This window comes from Xiphophorus couchianus, chromosome 23 (assembly GCF_001444195.1).
Source record: "Xiphophorus couchianus chromosome 23, X_couchianus-1.0, whole genome shotgun sequence".
Classification (NCBI taxonomy): Eukaryota; Metazoa; Chordata; class Actinopteri; order Cyprinodontiformes; family Poeciliidae; genus Xiphophorus; species Xiphophorus couchianus.
Window position 1 is genome coordinate 17763091 of NC_040250.1, and position 19357 is coordinate 17782447.

The 19357-nt window shown below is 37.2% G+C and overlaps 1 protein-coding gene across 2 annotated transcripts in view; it reads left to right on the top strand.

Annotated features, from left to right (window-relative positions):
• Positions 1 to 19357, top strand: part of LOC114139055 (A disintegrin and metalloproteinase with thrombospondin motifs 2-like) — a 125961-nt gene that overhangs the window by 44821 nt on the left and 61783 nt on the right. For both annotated transcript variants that reach the window (XM_028008677.1, XM_028008678.1), the window contains exon 3: positions 10357 to 10531. In XM_028008677.1, the coding sequence (XP_027864478.1) occupies positions 10357 to 10531 (175 nt within the window). The remainder of the gene's footprint in view (positions 1 to 10356; positions 10532 to 19357) is intronic.

Sequence of the window (19357 nt, forward strand, 5' to 3'; positions counted from 1 at the left end):
CGAGATAAAGTTATTCTGAGCATCCTTATGACAGTTTGCTAAAGTTATTTATCATGGTTTCTATGCAACAAACTACAAGAACATTAATCAACCTACATATGTGCATTTTTATATACTCCTAATATCCCATAATTGGTACAAACATTCAGATTTCAGATAGCACCCTGTCCAAAACCAACTTTTACTGGGTACCAATGCTATAACAGTAGAAAATGACAAATTGGTAATGTGAATAGCTGCCATTATTATGTCTGTCAGTAAAATAAACAGAAAACTTCAGACTGGTTACAGACTATCTAACATCAACTTGTTAGGTTTCCAACATTTACTTGCACAATGTGACAGGTTCTCTCTTTTTTTGCATTAATCTTCTACCATGAAATATACAATATAAATTATATGTTATATAAGTTGACTCACACGTTAAAGTTTATCCCAGTTTATTTTAGAGTGAAATAAAATTTAATGGATAGTTTAGCATTTTGATTTGGCCACAAAGAAGACAAATTTATTTATTGTTCATAATAGGGGAACTTCATTGTAACTGAGAAAAGAAACTACCTGTCTGATACAATTTTCTTCTATTCAGAAAGCTCCCAACATTTGTACTTTTCCATATGATGTGTCTTCTCATCATCAAGTCTTTGGTTATAATTGATTGGTTGCTATTTAATCAATCGTGAAGTTAGACCAATGACCTCAACAGACCGACGTGTCTGTGCTTGAGTATGGTTGCAGTAGTGTGTTCATTTTACATGTGCGTGCAGATGCCTGTTCTTCCCTCACATGAGGGGTCAGAAAGGTGGCGAACAAGGCAGCAACTCCCTGATAAAGCAGACATTTGATTGGCTCTTGCTGTTGCTCTGAAGCAGCCCAATTGGCTGCCGAGTCCAGCTGTCAGTGTGGCGAGCAGGTAGGGGTGGGTCTCTTCACTCTGCTCTGTTGCTAGGTTACAGGTATACCCAATAGATTTGGAGATATGGAGATAGAGTAGAGATAAGGTTGAGGATGGGTGTGGATCAGTGTGTGTGTGTGCGTGTGCAGATGTGTCGCAATGTATTTGCACACGTGTGAGGGATTTTTAGCAGGAGGGGAGGGGTAGATAGGTCAGGAGGGTGGAAGCATAATTGACATTTGAGGGCAGAGACAAAGAGCTTCTTAGAAAAATGACAAAAAGGTGGATTCTATTCATTGAAAAATTATGTTAAGCCTATGTACCATGTTGATAGATCCTATTAATATCTAAAACTGATTACATGTACAAAAACCTAAAAGTGCTAAAGCCCTCATGCTTTACTTTTTGAAATCGCTTCACAAAACAAATACTACATGGGTTTCCTCTGACTTCCTCTGAGTTTACAGGTACAGTTGTGTCATTATTACTGGACAGCCGATCCCAGTAGATTTGTAATTCATTAAAGTGCTGTTGTATTAATTACAGACTGCTCCAGACTGCACTGCTCTGAGAACAGCTGTTCCGCAGGACTTGGATTGCAATCATAGAGTGGTCAGTCGCCACTAATCGTGGTCATTTATCAACCTGGAAGACCACACACTCATATGTGAGCACGGTAAAATACACAGACGCACACACACTCGCAGACCCTGATCGATGACACGGCTGGGCTGGTAAAAAGGATTGATGGGTGCTTTGTTTGTGTGTGGGTGAGTGTGTGTGAGAAAGAGAGGGTGCTTGCATTGGAGCAGGTAGGACCTATAGGTCATCTCGTCAAAGAAAACATTTTGGAGCCTGCATTGAAACAATGCTGAGAATCGGTGTAGACAATAAAAGATGAACATGCTTTCATGAACTAAAACATATTAACAATATTTAGACTTTGGTCAGGCCGAGAACATCTGGCTCTTTGGGAAAGCTGAGCAAGTAAATTTATAATCATAATTATAATTCTGTCATGTTCTTCTTTCTTTCAGTTGAATCACTGCTTATTTATTTTGCTAAGTGCCTTGTAAAAGCATTCACTTTCCCCTTAAACATTTCAACGTTCTCTCACATTACAACTGTAATGTTTAGTGTTTTGATTGGGATTTTTTGTGACCGATCAGCACACAAGTGATGGAATCACAGGAGAGGAGGGGTAAATAGGTCTGAAGTCACCTATTTAATAAATAGACCTGTGTGTAATTGAACATATTAATAATACAAATTGAATAATTTTCATTATAACCCCGATATTGTATCACATTTCATCCCTTCTCGTGAGATTATATTTTCTTTTGCCCACTTTCATTCCTCTGTTTTGTGTTTGTTTTTTGTTTTTTTGATTCAGAATCTCTGTTTGGAAATAAAACAGAGGGAGGGAGCTTCTGTCCTTCTTGATAACAATGGAAATTTGGAGACAGAGAGAGAGAGAGAAAAGGCGAGAACGGGATACTGAGGCGACCCAAACTGACTGTCTGGCGTTCGGTCTGCCAGACTGTTATCAACTATGTTTCTGTCTGTCAGCGCTCTCTCTGGGAGCTGAAATTTCCACAGATCGAGTTGTCACATTAACCAGGTTTGGCATACAACAGCTATTCTTAGACTTGGATCGCGCTCTTTGTTTTTTGCTTCTTTTTCCCAATTCCTGGATTTGTCTTCAGTTATTTATTTACAGCCACTCCACCTGTTGCAGTATGAAATAAATAATATAAAAGATGGTGTAAGGTGGAAAGGAATACTAACTGAAGTGCAAAAAACATTTGGAAACATACCACAAGAATCACAGAAAAGCTAAGAAGAATGCAGAATATATCTCTAATATATGAAGACAGTTTTAAGTAGGTTTTGATGGGTAGAAATTGTTCGCAAGTTCAGCTTTTATAAGAGTTAAAAGTTGGAATAACTTAAACTTACAGCAAGCTTTTATTATAATTAACATGTACTAGACAATTTTCAGTTACTTATACTGTTGTAAATAATTAGATCATGCTTACAGTGTTATTTTATCTTAAATTATGCTTATTTGTGCAGTGCTTTTGACTGCATCTGTATGGTTGGATGCACCACAGCATATAGGCATAGCTATATAACATATTTTAATAGCAGTTTCTTACTTTGCAAAATCATATCCACAACCAAATAGAAAGTTGTTTGATGCAGCTTCCTTGTTAGGTTCAAAATTCCCAGGAAATATTTATGCACCTCATGAATCAACTCATTCGAATGCATGCGTTCACGCCATGGAAGAGGAAGAATGGTTTTCTGCAGAAAGATCTGCTTAAAATTGAAGTTACGGTAGAACATCAAGTGGGTGCTTCGTTTCCTTCACATGCTCCACATTTACTGTTGAGTTCTTTTGTTTTTATTCATTGAGGGAAGTTCATTTCTGTTGGACTGAAGGTTAAGATCTGAGGTCATTTAATATTTATTTCAGTGTTTGTGAGAAACACAGAATGGAGAGTGTGTTATTTGTTGAAATACTATGATCAGAAATGTAGGTCATATGAGGAGCAGCCACAAAATCAGAAATAAAGAGTGGCCAGGACGGGGATGTCACGCGTGTGTATTTATGAGAATGATGTATGGTGCTTAGAGTTATTTTTTGTTCCCAATTGTTTTCTTGAGAGATGATTTATGGAGACCACTCTGTGTAATGAGCTGAGCGTGGTGACGGCGATGAGCGGTCATCACTAAGTCCTCTTTGGCTTAAATCGCCCTGAAATCTGGCTTACACCACTCACAGATGTAAAACCTGTGGATAGCTTTCATATCTTACAGAGAACAGTGGAAAAAAGGAGGAAAAAATATTTTTTTCTGAAGTCTTGTCGCTGTCACATACATGATATAAAATATTTTTTGGTGAAGGAGAGTAAAAAGCTGCTTTTCATTCTAAAACCTGAAATGTTCTATTTTTGTCTGAACTTATTGTCAATTTAGCAAAACCAAAAATACCAGTGTTGACACCTCCCATTGACCGCAATATGATCCTAAGAACCAAACCTTGGTTGAGCACAAAGAAAAGTGAAAGCCTGGATATAACTAAATCCTTGAATGGTCTGTTTTTTGGAGTCTCACATTGTCTTGACTGGTTCCAAGTTTATTTAAATTTTAATTGCATTGAGCTACAAAAAAAGATTTCTGGTAGAGAAAGAATTTGATTTTTTAACAAGATGTAGTCTGACAATGTTGCACCATGTGAAGGCAACTGGAAAAAAAGCTCAAAGTGTTTTCTGATTGGCTGACAGCAACAAGAAAGAGAGTGGTATTGAAAAGAACTATGGTGTCCACAGGGAGACAAAAAGCAAAAGAGTAGTCCAACTCTGCAGTCAGCCCTAATGTTTAGTTGCTAGATAGTTTGAATATCCTGAATTGTTTCAAGGAGTTGTGAGCTGTAAGGCTGGTCAAAGCTGGACCTAGAGCAAAGTGTATTTCAACTTTTTTTAAAACAACTCCTATTATCAAAATCTTCACAGCAGCTCATGCAAACACAATTTCATAAACCTTTACACCATTTGCACTTTGCATAAAGCTATTTTCTATTAAGTCTATTGCGTAAAAAAACCCTCCAAGCCATTTTTAGTGCAATTTATAATGTAGGCATAGGCAATATAAGGACAGATCATCACAAAGGCAAAAACACCTGTGTCATTTCCGTAGTGAAACATAATGTAAACAAACTTTTGATTATATGATCAAGGTTAGATTTCTGTATTCTCATGCTTTATAACTTACAGAGTAGCAGAGTGCATACATCCTCAAAAGACTTTAGAAACTATACTTATAGAGGATAAATTTCATGCTAATTTATATGTGTAATCTGAACACAAAACTTGTCCTATTGAGGCTAATTTCTGTTTGCACAAAACAGTAATTTGCTGCTGATGCGATTAAGTAAAACGTGTCTTCTTAATCTCTCTCGTTGAAGTGTGCCTAATTTTCTTAATCAGTCTTACTATTGTACGAGGCTGATTCTGTTATGACTCAAACGCTGAATGAATGGAGGGTTACACAGTAGGAGTGAGTCACTATCAAAGCTATATTTGTGCACGGAAGTGTGTTTGTGTGACTGTGCTTACCCTGCCTGCCTGTGGATGCACGTATACAACTGTGTGTGTTTGCCAGCAGTAGCAGGGTTATGAATCGGATCAAACATACACAGTGACACACAGGGACAACGGATCAAACGTGCACATGCATGCTGCCTGGGCTGGACTGAACAGAAGGGCTCTGACTGGGTGTGACTTTGATCCTGACCACAACATCCGTTCCTCTGCTCCAATGCTGTTTTTCTGCTACTCCTCTGCCTCATGTGCCCCTCTGGTCTCTTGCCCTGGTCTCAAGTTACTTCTCACAAAGCTTCAAATAGGGCTGAGTGTGGTTTTGAGAAAACAGTATCCAACAGTGGTAAATGGACACTCGACACTCGGTGTTTAGCATCCTTACTGAAGCATGGTCAGTAGCTTTTGGAAGAGAGTTAGAGCTAACTACAAATATAATATAAAAATAAAATGCCACCAAAAAAACATGCATATACATTTTTTATATAGATTTTGCCACAAAATCAACAAACTCGTCTTTCTCTTTCTGAAGTTTTTAATCTCTTCAAACTTTAGGACAGTGCTTCGATGCTATTACGCATTTCCAGGTTACTCTTGATTGAGTCCACTGTAATTAAGTAACTCAGTTTACCCTTAGACGTCCATCCATTGGTTGTTAATGTGATGCGTTTTGAATTTTTTTTGTCTGAACAACTTGGGGAACTTAAACATTGCTTGTGTCTTTTATGTCACTCTGTTGCCACTTATAGTTCCTAGCAGAAACCAAAAATGGTGCCAAACAAATGATTTAGGTGCAGGTTGGGCATCTTATATTACAACTTCATCAGACAAAGCTATACTGACTGCAACTGGCTAGTGCTCAGATGATTTCTGTCACCTTAATGAGGAGTAATGTAATGTTTTAATAATACGAGAGCTTGTTACACCTCTAATAAATAAAGTCCAGTTTCACCACATGCACTCACCTTGATTAATAATTAAAAAGGATTCAGTTGTGTATAATGTGATATCATTAAAAAGCAGCTATTGTGTGAAGGCTTCAGAGGTTTGTTAGAGAACATTAGTGAACAAAATGTCATGAATATGCCCTCTGTCCAATCTGACTGAAATTGAGATATTTTGCAAATTAACCTTTAGGAATAAAACCAATTTCTAGACTTGCAGTGCAGACATACCACAAGACTTAAAGCTGCAATAGCATCAAAAGGTGGTTCTATGAAGAGCTTCAAGCACAGGTATTCCATGATTTTCAAAGTCTCATTTGTAAAAGATTTTCTAAACCGTTTTTTTTTTTTTTTTCTAATTAAAGATCTTATATTACTTTGTGTTTCTCTGGCATATAAAATCCCCCCAAATTACTTTAAAGTTTGTGGTTTCAACAACACAGAATGTGGAATAGTTAAAGGAGTATATTTGGTTACTTTTGCAGAACCATGACATCTCCAAACAAAAAGCCAAAGCTGTACATCATCAGAGTTTTGAGTTCACCCTTCTATACTGAAGATCTCAAGTTCAGGAAAATAGATGTTTTTTCCCCATTGTGAGAAATATTTAAAACGTTATCTTGAAATGTACAAAGAAAAAAAAAACATAGATACTAATGTAAAAAATATGACATCTGGGGAATCTCTTCCTCACTGTAGTTTTACTGCAGCATTTTCGATCAGTTACTAAAACCTTCTCATTGCAAGGAATTAAATTTCAGTCTGGGAGAAACATATTCATGGACTAGTCTGACAAAATGCTTTTAGATGAAGATATAGTGTAGAGACTGATTGTGTTAGATTTTAGTGGCTCATGAGGGAAATGAAGCTAATAAGCTAAATCTTAACATGTCAAACTTAATAAAACATCTTCCGACTCATCGCCCAGAGGAGCACAATGAATTTAGAGTAATAAGAGAGTAGCAGTCAGAAGCATCTGAAGCTGTAGTACTCCTTAAAGAAGAGAGTGATTAAACTAAAAATCTGACTATTACACAGGAGGAATCAGAAAAACTCATATGAGAAAAACCACTTGGAATAAACCATCATTATTGAATGATTATTTGTGAATATTGCATTATTGTTAGGAATATGGTTAATAGTGATTAAAACAGCAATACATACTTAAATCTGTTTTAATGAGATCTGATAGGATAGAAAAGCATACAGTAGTGTAATATTGTGAAGTGAAAGTGAAATGATGCATGGTTTTGAAATTGCGAGTCAACGTGTTGTGGAGCCACGTTCGGCTGTAGTTAAAACTCTACAGCCTCGTTTACATGGAGCCGATTTCCAGTGGAACTGTAACATTTTTATTTACACTTCTCTAGTGATGAAGTCTCTGACTTCTTGACACCATTTCTCAAAGTAAAACCTGGAGTCATGCTCTTTATATTCTATTCCAATGGTTTTATTAGTGTTCTGAGGAACGTTTAAAGTTTGTTTTAAAACCAAATCTTGTTATTTTACACAAGGAGAATGCTTTTACACAACATTCTCCTTGACCTGTCTATGTTTCTAGACCTTCATGACGCTGTTTATTCTTTGATGTTCTACAATGCTCCAAGGCATTTACAGAACTGTATTTATATTGAGACTGAATTACACAATTAGTTTTTTCATCTTTCTTGTTGTCATTTAGAGGTATCAGAGTAAAGATTATATGAATGCAAGTCACATTTTTTCAGATTTTCATTTGCAAATGAGCTGACATGATTCTCTTTATATCAATTCCATCCATGACCCTGCTTGTGTTGGCCTGTGATAGCTGCTAGTGTTCTGCCAATGAGTCTGATTTCCTCTCACTTTTCCTGGACACAGTGTTTGCACAAGTATCTCCATCATCCTCTTGCCTAGGACTTGGCTGCTGCTGTTTTAGAAGAGATGAAGACAATTCTTCCCACTGTGTAAATGTGAGCACAGCCTTTGATGCTTTATTCACGTCACTTTTTTTTAAAGAACGTGTCCATTTTTTTTCTCATACTCCCAGTCCCTCTCTGTGTAACCCTCCCACCCCGACTATGCCTGTTCGGATCGATCTAGCCATGTCCCCTGCTCCCACATGTCATTTTTTTTCTTTGACTGGCTCTCCTCTGCCCTCTGCTTGGTATTCTGGGGTTGGAATGCATGCACCATCTCAGATCCATCCGATCCGATAGTAATGCCGCACCATGACTCTATGAAATGGCAAGATGTGAGCAGAGGGAAGACAGAGATGGTTAAACAAAAGTGTGTCTGTGTGTAGTGGTTGAGGTTAGTGGAGTATAGGTCAGTGGTTTGTCAAAGGAAAGAGAAAGGTAGGTAGGTAGATATTTTATTTGTTTTATGGCACCTCTTAAGTGCACTCTTAATTGTGTTGTGTTATGTTGAACACATAATTTACTAGATTGAACACAAAAACTAAAATAATAAGATTAGATTAATCACTAAAAGAACAGTAAATAGCTAACTAAAATGATTAATAATAAACGTAAATTCTATGTATATTCCCTCTCTGGGGGAATTATGGTACAAAAAGATGAGGCGCAACTTCTACCTGAAGAAAATAAAGGTACAATATACTGGCTCTCATCTCCACCATCAGCACTTTGTGAGTGATGTGCGTGTGCGTGTGGGGGGGCCAATGTGTGTGAAGGGTTTATAAATCAAGACTATCTGCTTTAACACCTTTTTCATTACTTTCAAAAACTTTGTAAGCAAAAAAATGGTCAACCACAAACTTGTTAACAAACCAGATGTTGTGATCATTTCACCTGGAGTGAATTTAACTCAGCTACAGGGATTAATATTTAACCTGCTTGATTGACAATACTCACAGAGCTTCCTGATCAGAACAAGTGTTGAAGCAACTCCGAAATCAACACCCACTAACTCAGAGTTATTAAAATTGAAAAATATCAACACTACAGATTTTGCAACTGTGTCGATGAAAAACGAAAAAAGAATATATATATATATATATATGTATCTATATGTATATACATACATACAGTATATGTGTGTGTGTGTGTGTGTAATTTCCTTGAGGGTCATTGTACATGGTTTAGCCTGCAGACGGAGATAATTTCTTTTAGCAGATTATATTACAGAAGATCTCTTGACTCTTTTGCTGTAATAATTCGATCGGTTGAAGCCACAGAAATGTGACAGTTCAGATTTCTTAATTTTAGAGGTAATCATTCATCAGTAATGTTAGTGAAACTGATTTTAAAAACATTATTTAACACAGTTAAGTTTTGATTTAACAAGAGAGATCTGTTACAGTTATGACTTAATATTACCTACAAAGTATTATTTTTTTAACAATAGTTGAAACTCAAATTCAGAGAGGAAAAAAATGCTTTGTTACCCTTCAAGCCAAGCATATTATTTTTTCCATTCAATATCTCATATTTCTGAGGTAGTTGTTTGAAATACAAGTTCCATATTCTATTTCTGGTTTATGTAAAATTGCACTCCTGTTGCACGCCACTGTGCAGCTCTAAATTTCATCTACTTTATAATAATACAATTTTCTAGAAGTGAGTTTATATGTTGCTATTCAGTGCAGTAGCATAAGCTCACACAGCTTTACAATGCACATTCCTCTGCAATGCATCCTGCAAATTCTTCACATTGCTCATTTTGTTCTCTTTAACTTGCTCATCATTTCTTTCTTACATGTCAAAGCAGAAGCAGACAAGCAAGTGCTGATCATATTGATGTTTTCCCATTTTTCATTTATTAGTTGCTCTTCTTTTTGCTCTCTTCCTTTCAAAAGCCTCTCAATCCTCAGTGTGATCTCCCCCATGGCTTTCCTCTACAGCAGTGCGTTGCCTTGGTAATTACCAGTTGTCTTAAACAGACAGATGGAATAAGAGAGAGTGACGGGCAATTTTCCCAGAGTCTGCTTTCCCCATATTTGTGCACGCTACTCCTTTTTTGCGCCTGTGTTATTTGTATGCACGCTTCCTTTCTCCTTCTTGTCTCTTCCTTCTTTATGTCGCTCCTCCTTTCACCAACTTCATGTGAGTTTGTGCACAACTGATTTGTGTGTGAAAAGCAAAAAAAAAAAAGGAGGAATTACCTGACAAGATGTGTTAGCTGAAGATGGGAGAGCGATAGTCTCATCTCTTTCTTGTGTGCTGGTCATTTTAGATGCCAGGTGTCACTCTGGACCACCACAGGGGACCCAGAAAGCATCACCTCCCTTTCTTCTTTTCTCTTTCTTTCCAGCATGGCCCAAACATAGCAACAGGATTAACCAAAGGGCTATTTCTGTCTGTAAAGGATTAGATAGGTGAACGATGTAAGAAGAGAGTCAAGCAGCTGCTGACATCTTTTATCACGTTTCAGAGGTCACTTTATCTTCATATTATCCATTTTCTTCTTTCAGGCTGGCATGATCAGGACAGAGAAAGAGGAGTTTTTTATTGAACCAGTGGAAAGGGGCGATGGAGTAATAGAAAAAGAGGAGGATGGAGGAGGAGGGAGGACACACATCATCTATCGCTCGTCAGCTGTTAAGAAAGTGCCCATCAGCAGCCCAGCGGCGGACTACCACTCCAGAGGTTAGTCTGTGGTTCCCATGGTGCTATCCTCCACTTTTATACATCCTTGACTAAAAGCTCTTCATGCACACTTGAGCACCATTCTCGTATTTCTGTGTCTCCTTGAACTTACACCTTACGGACAAAGCAAAGTCCCACAGTATTGGTGCAAAAACTGCCAAATTACAGAAAAAAGCTTTTCTCATCAGTATTTTCACTTCTAAATATTTTATTTGCTTAGCTATTTTTATTTTAAAAGTCTGCTGTGCTGCTTGAGCTATAAAGAGTGATTCAATTAAAAATCCAGCTCTGCTCGTAAAAGTTTGACACAAACAACACGAGTCATTGTTTTCCATATATTTTGTAATACAAAATGTTTAAACCATGTGGACAAAGCAGATAATGAGTCCCACACACCTGAATAACACATATGCTCATATTTACTTTTTTATTTTGCTTTTGGCATACTCTGTCTGGTCATTCGGGGCATTTCATGCCAAACAAAAGCCGAGTTTGTTTGACTATTATGCTGTGAATTGCATCGTGTAAATTTACACGCTCATTATCTCATAGTATGCTGTAATTGTCCTGGAAGGTGAATTTTTTTCTATTTAAATTTAAAGAATTTACTTGTTTCTATAATCTTTCATTGCATAAAGTAGAGGAAAATTGGAAAGATTGTTATTAGATTATGTTGCTAGTAAATAATTAGTCGGGTCACGGATCATAACAATTGTCAAATCTTATTAGTTCTTCAATTTCTGACAATAATGCACTCAACTCGGTCTGAATAACATATGGTGCCCTCCCTATCTTTCTCATACCTTGTTTTTATCAAACTATGATATGCAAAAGCAGTGTGTCATATGGTGCTATCAAAATTAAACTTGTACTCAAATGTACCCTGCTGCTGGTGTATTCACGTCCCAACAAGAAAGGTGTGACATATGGAGCAACACATGGTCTACTGATAATGGCAGCTTCAGTATCTAAAATGTCCATGGAGGTGGAGTAAGTCTGCAGATCAGCACCTAACAGACCGACACCCTTCCAGTGGCAAACCATCTGTCTGTAATTCTGAACTAGTTGTCACAAAAAGTAGGAAGTAAAATCTTTACATCGTCCAAAAAGACATTATAATTTCTGAACAGTTTCTGGGCAGCATTCAGACTTTGACACACATATGTTTTCCAGATTTTCTTTTCCAAAAATATTTGGATGGTTGTGTACTACTATGACTAATCACAAAGGGGGAACATACAGGTGTGAATCAAAGCTCATTATAATGAATACATTGCAACAGATGAGATCTATGTCTTCCTATTCTGAGCGGTTGACTCGAGAATGTCTAATAATATACCGAGAGAGTGAGAGAGTTTCCATAGGAACACCCAGCAAGGACAGGCTGCATTTGAGTAACATAAATCTGCTCCCAATGTTACTAATACCTGGCAATGCATCCACTTACAGCCACGTCTCTGCAGCCTGACCACATGTACACGCTGGGGAGAACAGGGAAAAGTTTATTGAGAACACAGGCATGTAAAGGATGTAACCAAAAAGCTTACACAACTCCCCTGACTGTGAATTTACACTTTAGAGCACACATACCCGCACACACGCTGTGTGTGTGCAGACAAAGGAAACACACACTCTCTCAGTGCGTCTCACTGCTGCTTGTTGCCTTTGAATCTGTCTTTCTAATGAAGAGTGGGGTGCAGATCAATAGCGTAGGATAGAACAGGCCGCTGTGTGTGTGTGTTGGTGTGCGCGCGCGTCTGTGTGCGTGCACATACAGCGTGGGCATCAGTTCTGTGGTCGTCTGGCTCTGAGAGCTGGGATTTTCAAGGCTAAGCAGACAGACAGACTGACTGATAGACAGACAGACAAGCAGGCAGGCATGTGCTGCTCCCAGTGGTATTTCATGTGGATGTCTCTTCACTTCTCATCACTTTTTTTTCTTTGCTTTTTGTCTTTGCTATTTTAGAAACATTATGTAAACACAAAGTTTACCTTCCAGCTGTTGCATCATGTTATTGTAACATCAGACATATAGGAAAGCACCTTGCAGAGTTTATGCAGAGCTTGACGTCTAGTTAACACCAAACTAACTTCTTTTCATACTTTTTTTGCCTTTTATTTCTCAGGTAATCACTCCTGCAGATCAATCAGGGATATTAACATCATTAATTAAGATCAATCAATCATTTCTGTTAATACCCCGTGTTAGGCGTGCTTTATCCGCAGCCTGACTTATTTGCTCAGCAAAGTCAGAAGGAAGGAAGTTATATTTAGCAAGGCAATACAGGATCTGAAAAAGAACAGAAGGAATTAGGAGCAAGATTGATTGCTTTCTTGCACCGTAAGCCAAGGAGGTGTGAATCAATGCTCTAAATGGAGAAAGCGACCCTCATTATTAATGTGGTACATTCATCAATTAATCGCTGCAGCAATAGAAAATGAAAGATTGACTTTTTTTTTTTTTGTTCCACAGCGGACGGAGCTCCATCGTTCAATCTGTCTCTTCTCTTTTGTAAAAATTGTATTTTATACTATTCCATCTGCAGCTTTGATCGTTGTCCCCATTTTTTATTTCACTTTTATTTTATTTTATTTCTGTTATTGATACTTTTCTTGGCTCAAGCTGATTTTCGTTCTGCTCTTTTTCATCCCACAACCATAACAGAGAGAGCAGCGTTAGTGTTTTGTCTGATAGGACTTGGTTTCTTGTTTCTGTGTGTTTCCAACTCAAGGGTATTGAGACTTTAAATGCCTCAATTTCTCAGCCACAGGGCATCTTTCTGTACTTTTTATAGTTTGCGTGGAAAATAAAATTGAGCAGAATCTGCTTCATGTGGGGATATTAAGATGTATTTAAGATGTATGGCATCAACCAGCTAACTTTTTTAAATATTTTTTTTGGCTGCAGTGACCTCTATTTGACAGCAAATGACAGGATAGTGGACTATGAGAGAGGCTAAGAGATGCAGAAAAGGTCAAAGGGTCGGGACTCAAACCCGTGACGGCCGCATAGAGGTCCGGTGCCTCCATAGATGGGCCGTGCGTTTTACTCCTGCACCACCACCATCAAATTAATTCAGTTTTGAGCAGCCAAACGCAACAGAGTTCAGCACAAATTTGCTGTCCTTTGCAGCAAATCTGAATGTTTTATTGTCAATAAATCCTTTTTGCCGTTATGCTTTTATGAGAAGCTTTATATTTATCTCATATTCATACAATTATATTTACGTAAGGAGGCATTCTTACTTATTTGGAATATTTTAATCAAACTTTACATTTTTATTTACTACAAAGACAAGTGAGGGAAATGCTGCAAACAAATCTACTATTGGGTTAGTTATTATTATATTATATGATATCTTCCAGATGCTGCTTTGCTTACAGGTGTCAGTTTTATCTATGGGTTTTGGCGACACACAAAACCCATTATTTTTGTTTTGAATAGAGGCCATGTTTCAATGTGTGTGTGTGAGAAGGTAGCCGCTACCAAACAGGCCAAACCAAACTTGGTATGTATTCCAGAAACTATTTCCCAATGCAAAAGATTGAACTTTACTTTGCGAAAGTATTGCTTCATTAGTTTTCACTGAATTGGAAATCAGTAAGCTTTTGATTTTAATCTATTTAACAATTAATAATTTAATACTAGATAGTTGGCATAACTATCTAGTATTATAGTATTATAGTTTTTATTTTTAAAAATAAAAATTTGTATTTTTATTTTTTCCCTCTTCAAGTGAGCCCTTAAGTCTGAAGCACCAAAAATAATAATATTAGTTGTTTATGAATGTCAGGGGTTTGATGCGGACGACTACTCCTGCAGGCAATTATTATATTTTTTTAATACTTTAGCCAAATTTAGCTGGGCTGACATTAGTTATAAGAAAACCGAACATTTATGAATGTTTTAGGGCTACTTTATGTAACTTTGTGGCAAGAAAAGGGAGTAAAACACCAATAATAAACTCAACCTTACTAGACTATACAAGATTAAAACACTCACTGGCATGAGATCACTGCCAAGACCAGTCAAACCTAACTGTACAGCAGGTAGAGTTAGGTTTAACTGTTCCAGCTGTATCCTTTCTTGTATTTCTGAATCAAAGTGCGTAAAGTCATATTCTTGTAGGCCAAAAAAAAAAAAGAAAACAACTCCTACGTATGTACACAAGAGACACGCAAACACAAACTTCACACACATAGACACTCCATATGTGTGTGAACGGCCCAGGTGTGCCTCTGGGAGGAAATTACAGGAGGGGAAGCATTTCAGCAGCCAGCTGCTTCCGCTCTCCGCTCTTTGTGGCCATTGGCACTGTCCCTGGAGACCACCACTGCCTTATTACCACACTCTATGTGCCTCTGTATGTGTCACTGCAGCGCTTTGCATTCCTGTTTGCACTTTGTGTGTTTCCCTGTGCATTTGATGGTTTTATTCCATGCCTGTTTTACTCACAGCTGACTGACAGCATTTGTGTATCTGCTGGTGTGTGTCTATGAGTGCGCCTTTACTGTACGTCCCTCAGTGTGTGTTCTCCCTTTTGCTTGTCAGTCTCCTCACCTGCTAGTAAACTCCCAGCAGGCCCTCCATTGAGCCGTCAGTCAGCACGCCGCAGTGCTGCCTTTAAACTGAACAAGTCTCTGGGGATAATAGCAGGGTGTGGCCGACCTCTGCTCCAGTCTGCAGCCAGCGATGCTGCACTGAGCCTCATGAAGCTTGTGTGTGTGGATGTCTGGGGTTTGGTCTCTCTGTTTGGGAAAAAAAAAAAAAAGCAGAGGGTGAGTTCTGGAATCGAAGCCATGGAATATGACTGAAGAGGTAATATGTTATTACAGTCCCAGTGATTGAGAGAGTGTCACTATAATCATGGTGATCATAGCACTGACAAGATTAGCACCTTTGTGGTGCCTCTGATGTGATGTTCATATTTTTAGAAGCTGATCTTGTTGTTGAAATATCACTAGGCCTACATACCATGGCTGAGCTCATTTTCTCAGACGTGTTTTTTTTTTTTTTGTGTGTGTGTGTATATTTTTTCTGCATGTTGCCCAGTATTTAGTACACTTTGGTTTATAAAGTACCTTTTCATTTACAAATGAAAGAAAGAAAATAGAAGATCTTTACTGGGATAAAGGAGCGGTTTAAAGAGCTTCAAGACATAACACACTAAATCTATCAGTCTGGGATGGATGGATGGATGGATGGATTGATGCTGATGTTCTAGTTTTTTTATTGATCTCATGTATTATTCAAATTTTCTCAAAAAATAGAATATAAGAATTTGAATGTTGTGTATTAGAATATTTCGCCTTATTTTTAATGAATTTATGATATATGAGTTTCAGTTTCTAAAATGATTGACAAGGAATATTAAATGTTTTTATGACATCCAAACCTTTTTGAGACAGACACGTGTTCACCTAACTTTATTTTTCTAAAAAATCACATCCAGAAAGTACTTTTGTTTTACTGAGTTTGACTTTCATGATATTTCAAAGATTGTAAAGCAATGTTTCAGAGTGTAGTTGAGGTAGAGATTTTGCGCCTAAAATCAAATCAAATCTACACCATTAAGTGTTACCGTAAATCAAAACATGTTCTTAAGAGAATTATAGCCTCAGGTACTGAGTGACTGCAGTTTTGAGCTCCATGAAGTTGGCCCACGTTCTGTCTCAGCATCCGTTATGCAACTAGCCAACCTAAGGGACAGAAGCTCGAGGAAGATGAGATGGTGTGTGACTCCCTTCCTCCCACTACTGTCACTCTGCAGCAAACACACTTGAAGCATACACACCCACCCACGTATATGTTGTGTTAAATCTGGCACTGCTAAGGGAACCATAGCAGCTGTAGCCACTGCTAAATATTCCTTAAAGTTAGCAGCAGTACTTTCAGAAAATTACTGTGTTTTCTAATGTTTAAGTTTAGCAGTAGCCTAATATATTCTGTTTTGGGTCATTATTTTGACCTTTGGTGTGAGTTTTGATGTATAATTTTATTGCAGCAAAAATAAGAAAACGTATAACTTTGTTAGTATAGATGTTTAGTAAATAGACTGTAGAATCATAGTCTATTTACTAAAGATTTAAGCTAAGATGCGCATACTTTTTTGGTTAGTTATTATTTTTAAGTCACTTATTGAGAAGAGTCTTTAGTTTACCTCTTTTATGGACCCCCTAATTGTTTTTTGAACACTGTTGCTGTTAAATGCTTTGATGCATTACCTGGAATAGTAAGTTATTTCTTCAAAAATACCCCCACTACCTGTAGTCCTGCAGCAATTTTCTTCTCTTTCACTGCCACATTTTCTAAGTTTATTACATTAAAATGATGCTTTATGCAAATAAGTTTGTGAGTGTAATTACCCTTAGAATGAAAATCAAAACCAGCCAAAGTCGGAGATCATAGGCCAAACCACGGAGAAAAACATGAACCAGTAGAGGCCAGTAAAAGCCTGATCTACACGTTTTGAGGTATGATGACACAAAAAACTGTACTTAAAAAACATGGTACACTGAGACTGGATTATAACCTTATCTCAATCTGTTTATAATTGTATTCTTAATTGATTTTTCTTTTTTTTGTTGTTGTTCTGTTAAATAAACATGACACATAGATTAGATTATAGTGTGAATTTTGAGTCTTCCAGCTCAGCCCATGCACCATCAACTTGATAAGCTTAATCAGCTGCTGAATGCAGTATACCTGAGTTGGTGTAAAGAAAAAAAAAAAAGCTTCAGCCTCCAACCAGATCCGCGATATGAGGCACAGTTCACTGAAACAGCACTGAGGGTAATGTAGATGTGTGTGTAAAGAGGATGTAATAGCGAGCCAACTGATTTGGAGGTTAATGGAGCCTCTCATGTGAATGAGGCTTTTATCACTCAGGATAGTCTGACAATTACACGGCTTTCACAGCAGTTTCCTCGTCCTGTGAATGTATGTCTGTGATGTTTTCAGCCTCTTATGAGCTGTAAACATGCACCATCGGAGTGAAACTGCAAAATAAAGACTGTAAAGCCTGTCAATACTGTTTTAAATGTAGGTCTCTTTTCTCATTTATAGAGTTGATGATGTGGGTTTAAATGTACATTCAAGGTTCAGCTTAATGCTAATCGTGTTTTTTAAGAAATCTCCCCGGAGGATACGGTCTCCGACTGACCTTTTCACTCCAGTTGGCTATGTATATGCATTGTAGTTCATGTGCGGCGTGTGTGCCTCATTGCTGCTGTCTGATTAGCAAAGTGATGTGTGGTGGTGGGAGTTTGTTATGCTCCAGTTTATTTGCCATTGCACCACCCCCGGGAGTTTAATTGAATAAAACACTGCTCTGTGGCTTCTCATTCAACAAATGCTTTATTGCAGCTCATAAGACTCAATGAGATACACACATTTATAGCTCAGACAAACTGCACAGGTGGAGGAAATCTTTTTTTTTTTTTAATTATTATTATTCCTTGATTTTGGTGTTTTTTCATCTGATTGGCACTTCAGTCACCGTGTTCCTGGCAATGGCATACAGATAATGAAACCACTTGTTCTTTGCTACAGTCAGTTGGATAATATACCACCATTTTATCAGCTTTTATATCAACTATGCTCTAGTGCCTTCAGTCCATAGGACTATCAGTTTTTGTTTTTTACCACATCTCTAATTACCCTCATCTGAACCTTTCAGACTTTGAAAGAGCTTCCCAAAAGGAGCAAAAGCTCCTCAGTAGGAAAATACTTTTGCTGTGAAGGCCAATCACTGTCTCTTTTTTTAGCTTAGAATCATATATTGAAAATGCTCCAAATGTTATGTCCAACTTTAACAATACACAAAGAGCATGTAGCAGAAACCCAGGTTGGTTGTAACAACTGGCACTCTCTATGGTCAGAACTTCCCTCAGATTTAAAAATGGTATTTAAAAATGATGGGAAAAAATATTGCATTTGAATTGCAGAGATGTGTTAATTGATAGAATGAACTTTCTCAGTTTTCTTTGAAATATCTGCTTTGGTCGTTTTCAGGTTTGTTTAATTATGTTATATGTTTTGTATAATTATTACTTGATCATTAAAATACACAGGCATAGATGTTATATTGGAAATGTTAAAATATAATCAGTTTAAACTGAACTGTCATCCAATTTTTATTATTAATAAATTTCACACTAAAAAGGAAAACATAATAGAAGTATTTGAATACACAAATCATATTTGAATTTAAATGATCATTTCCTGCATTTGTTATTGTTACAACTCTGATTTGTAGATGGGAATTTTTGAAAATCACTAATGTTACCATTACTCCTTTTGATGCTATGTGTTATAATCAGGATTTGTTTTTTTCCTTAGATACTTCATTGTCTCAGCAGCACAATGAAACAAAGAGGGGAGAATGTATCTGTTGCTTGCACAAATGTGAGTTTATGATAATTAATTTAAAGTGGCAATAAACATTAATTTGCAAGTAATCCTATTGATAGTACTCATCAAACATATATTACTCAATAGAAAAAAATGTGAATAAATATTGAGTGGGATTAGCTTGCACCAACATCTGCTCCCAGTTGCTTCATGGGCTTTATTAATGATTATATTCATAGTCTCAAAGGCTGTTCATCGGTTCAGATCTTTTGAGTATTGTTGTGTCAATGAAAAAATCAATTTATTTTATTTGCACAATGTAACTGATGATACAAGTTTTGGATGGTCACACTTTTAAGTTCATTACCGTTCTCTATGGGTTTGCAATGATCATGCAAGAAGCTATAGTAAACAGATTACTGTCTCTGAAGTGTGTTTGTGGTAGCAGTTTTATCTGTGAGGCGTGTGAAACC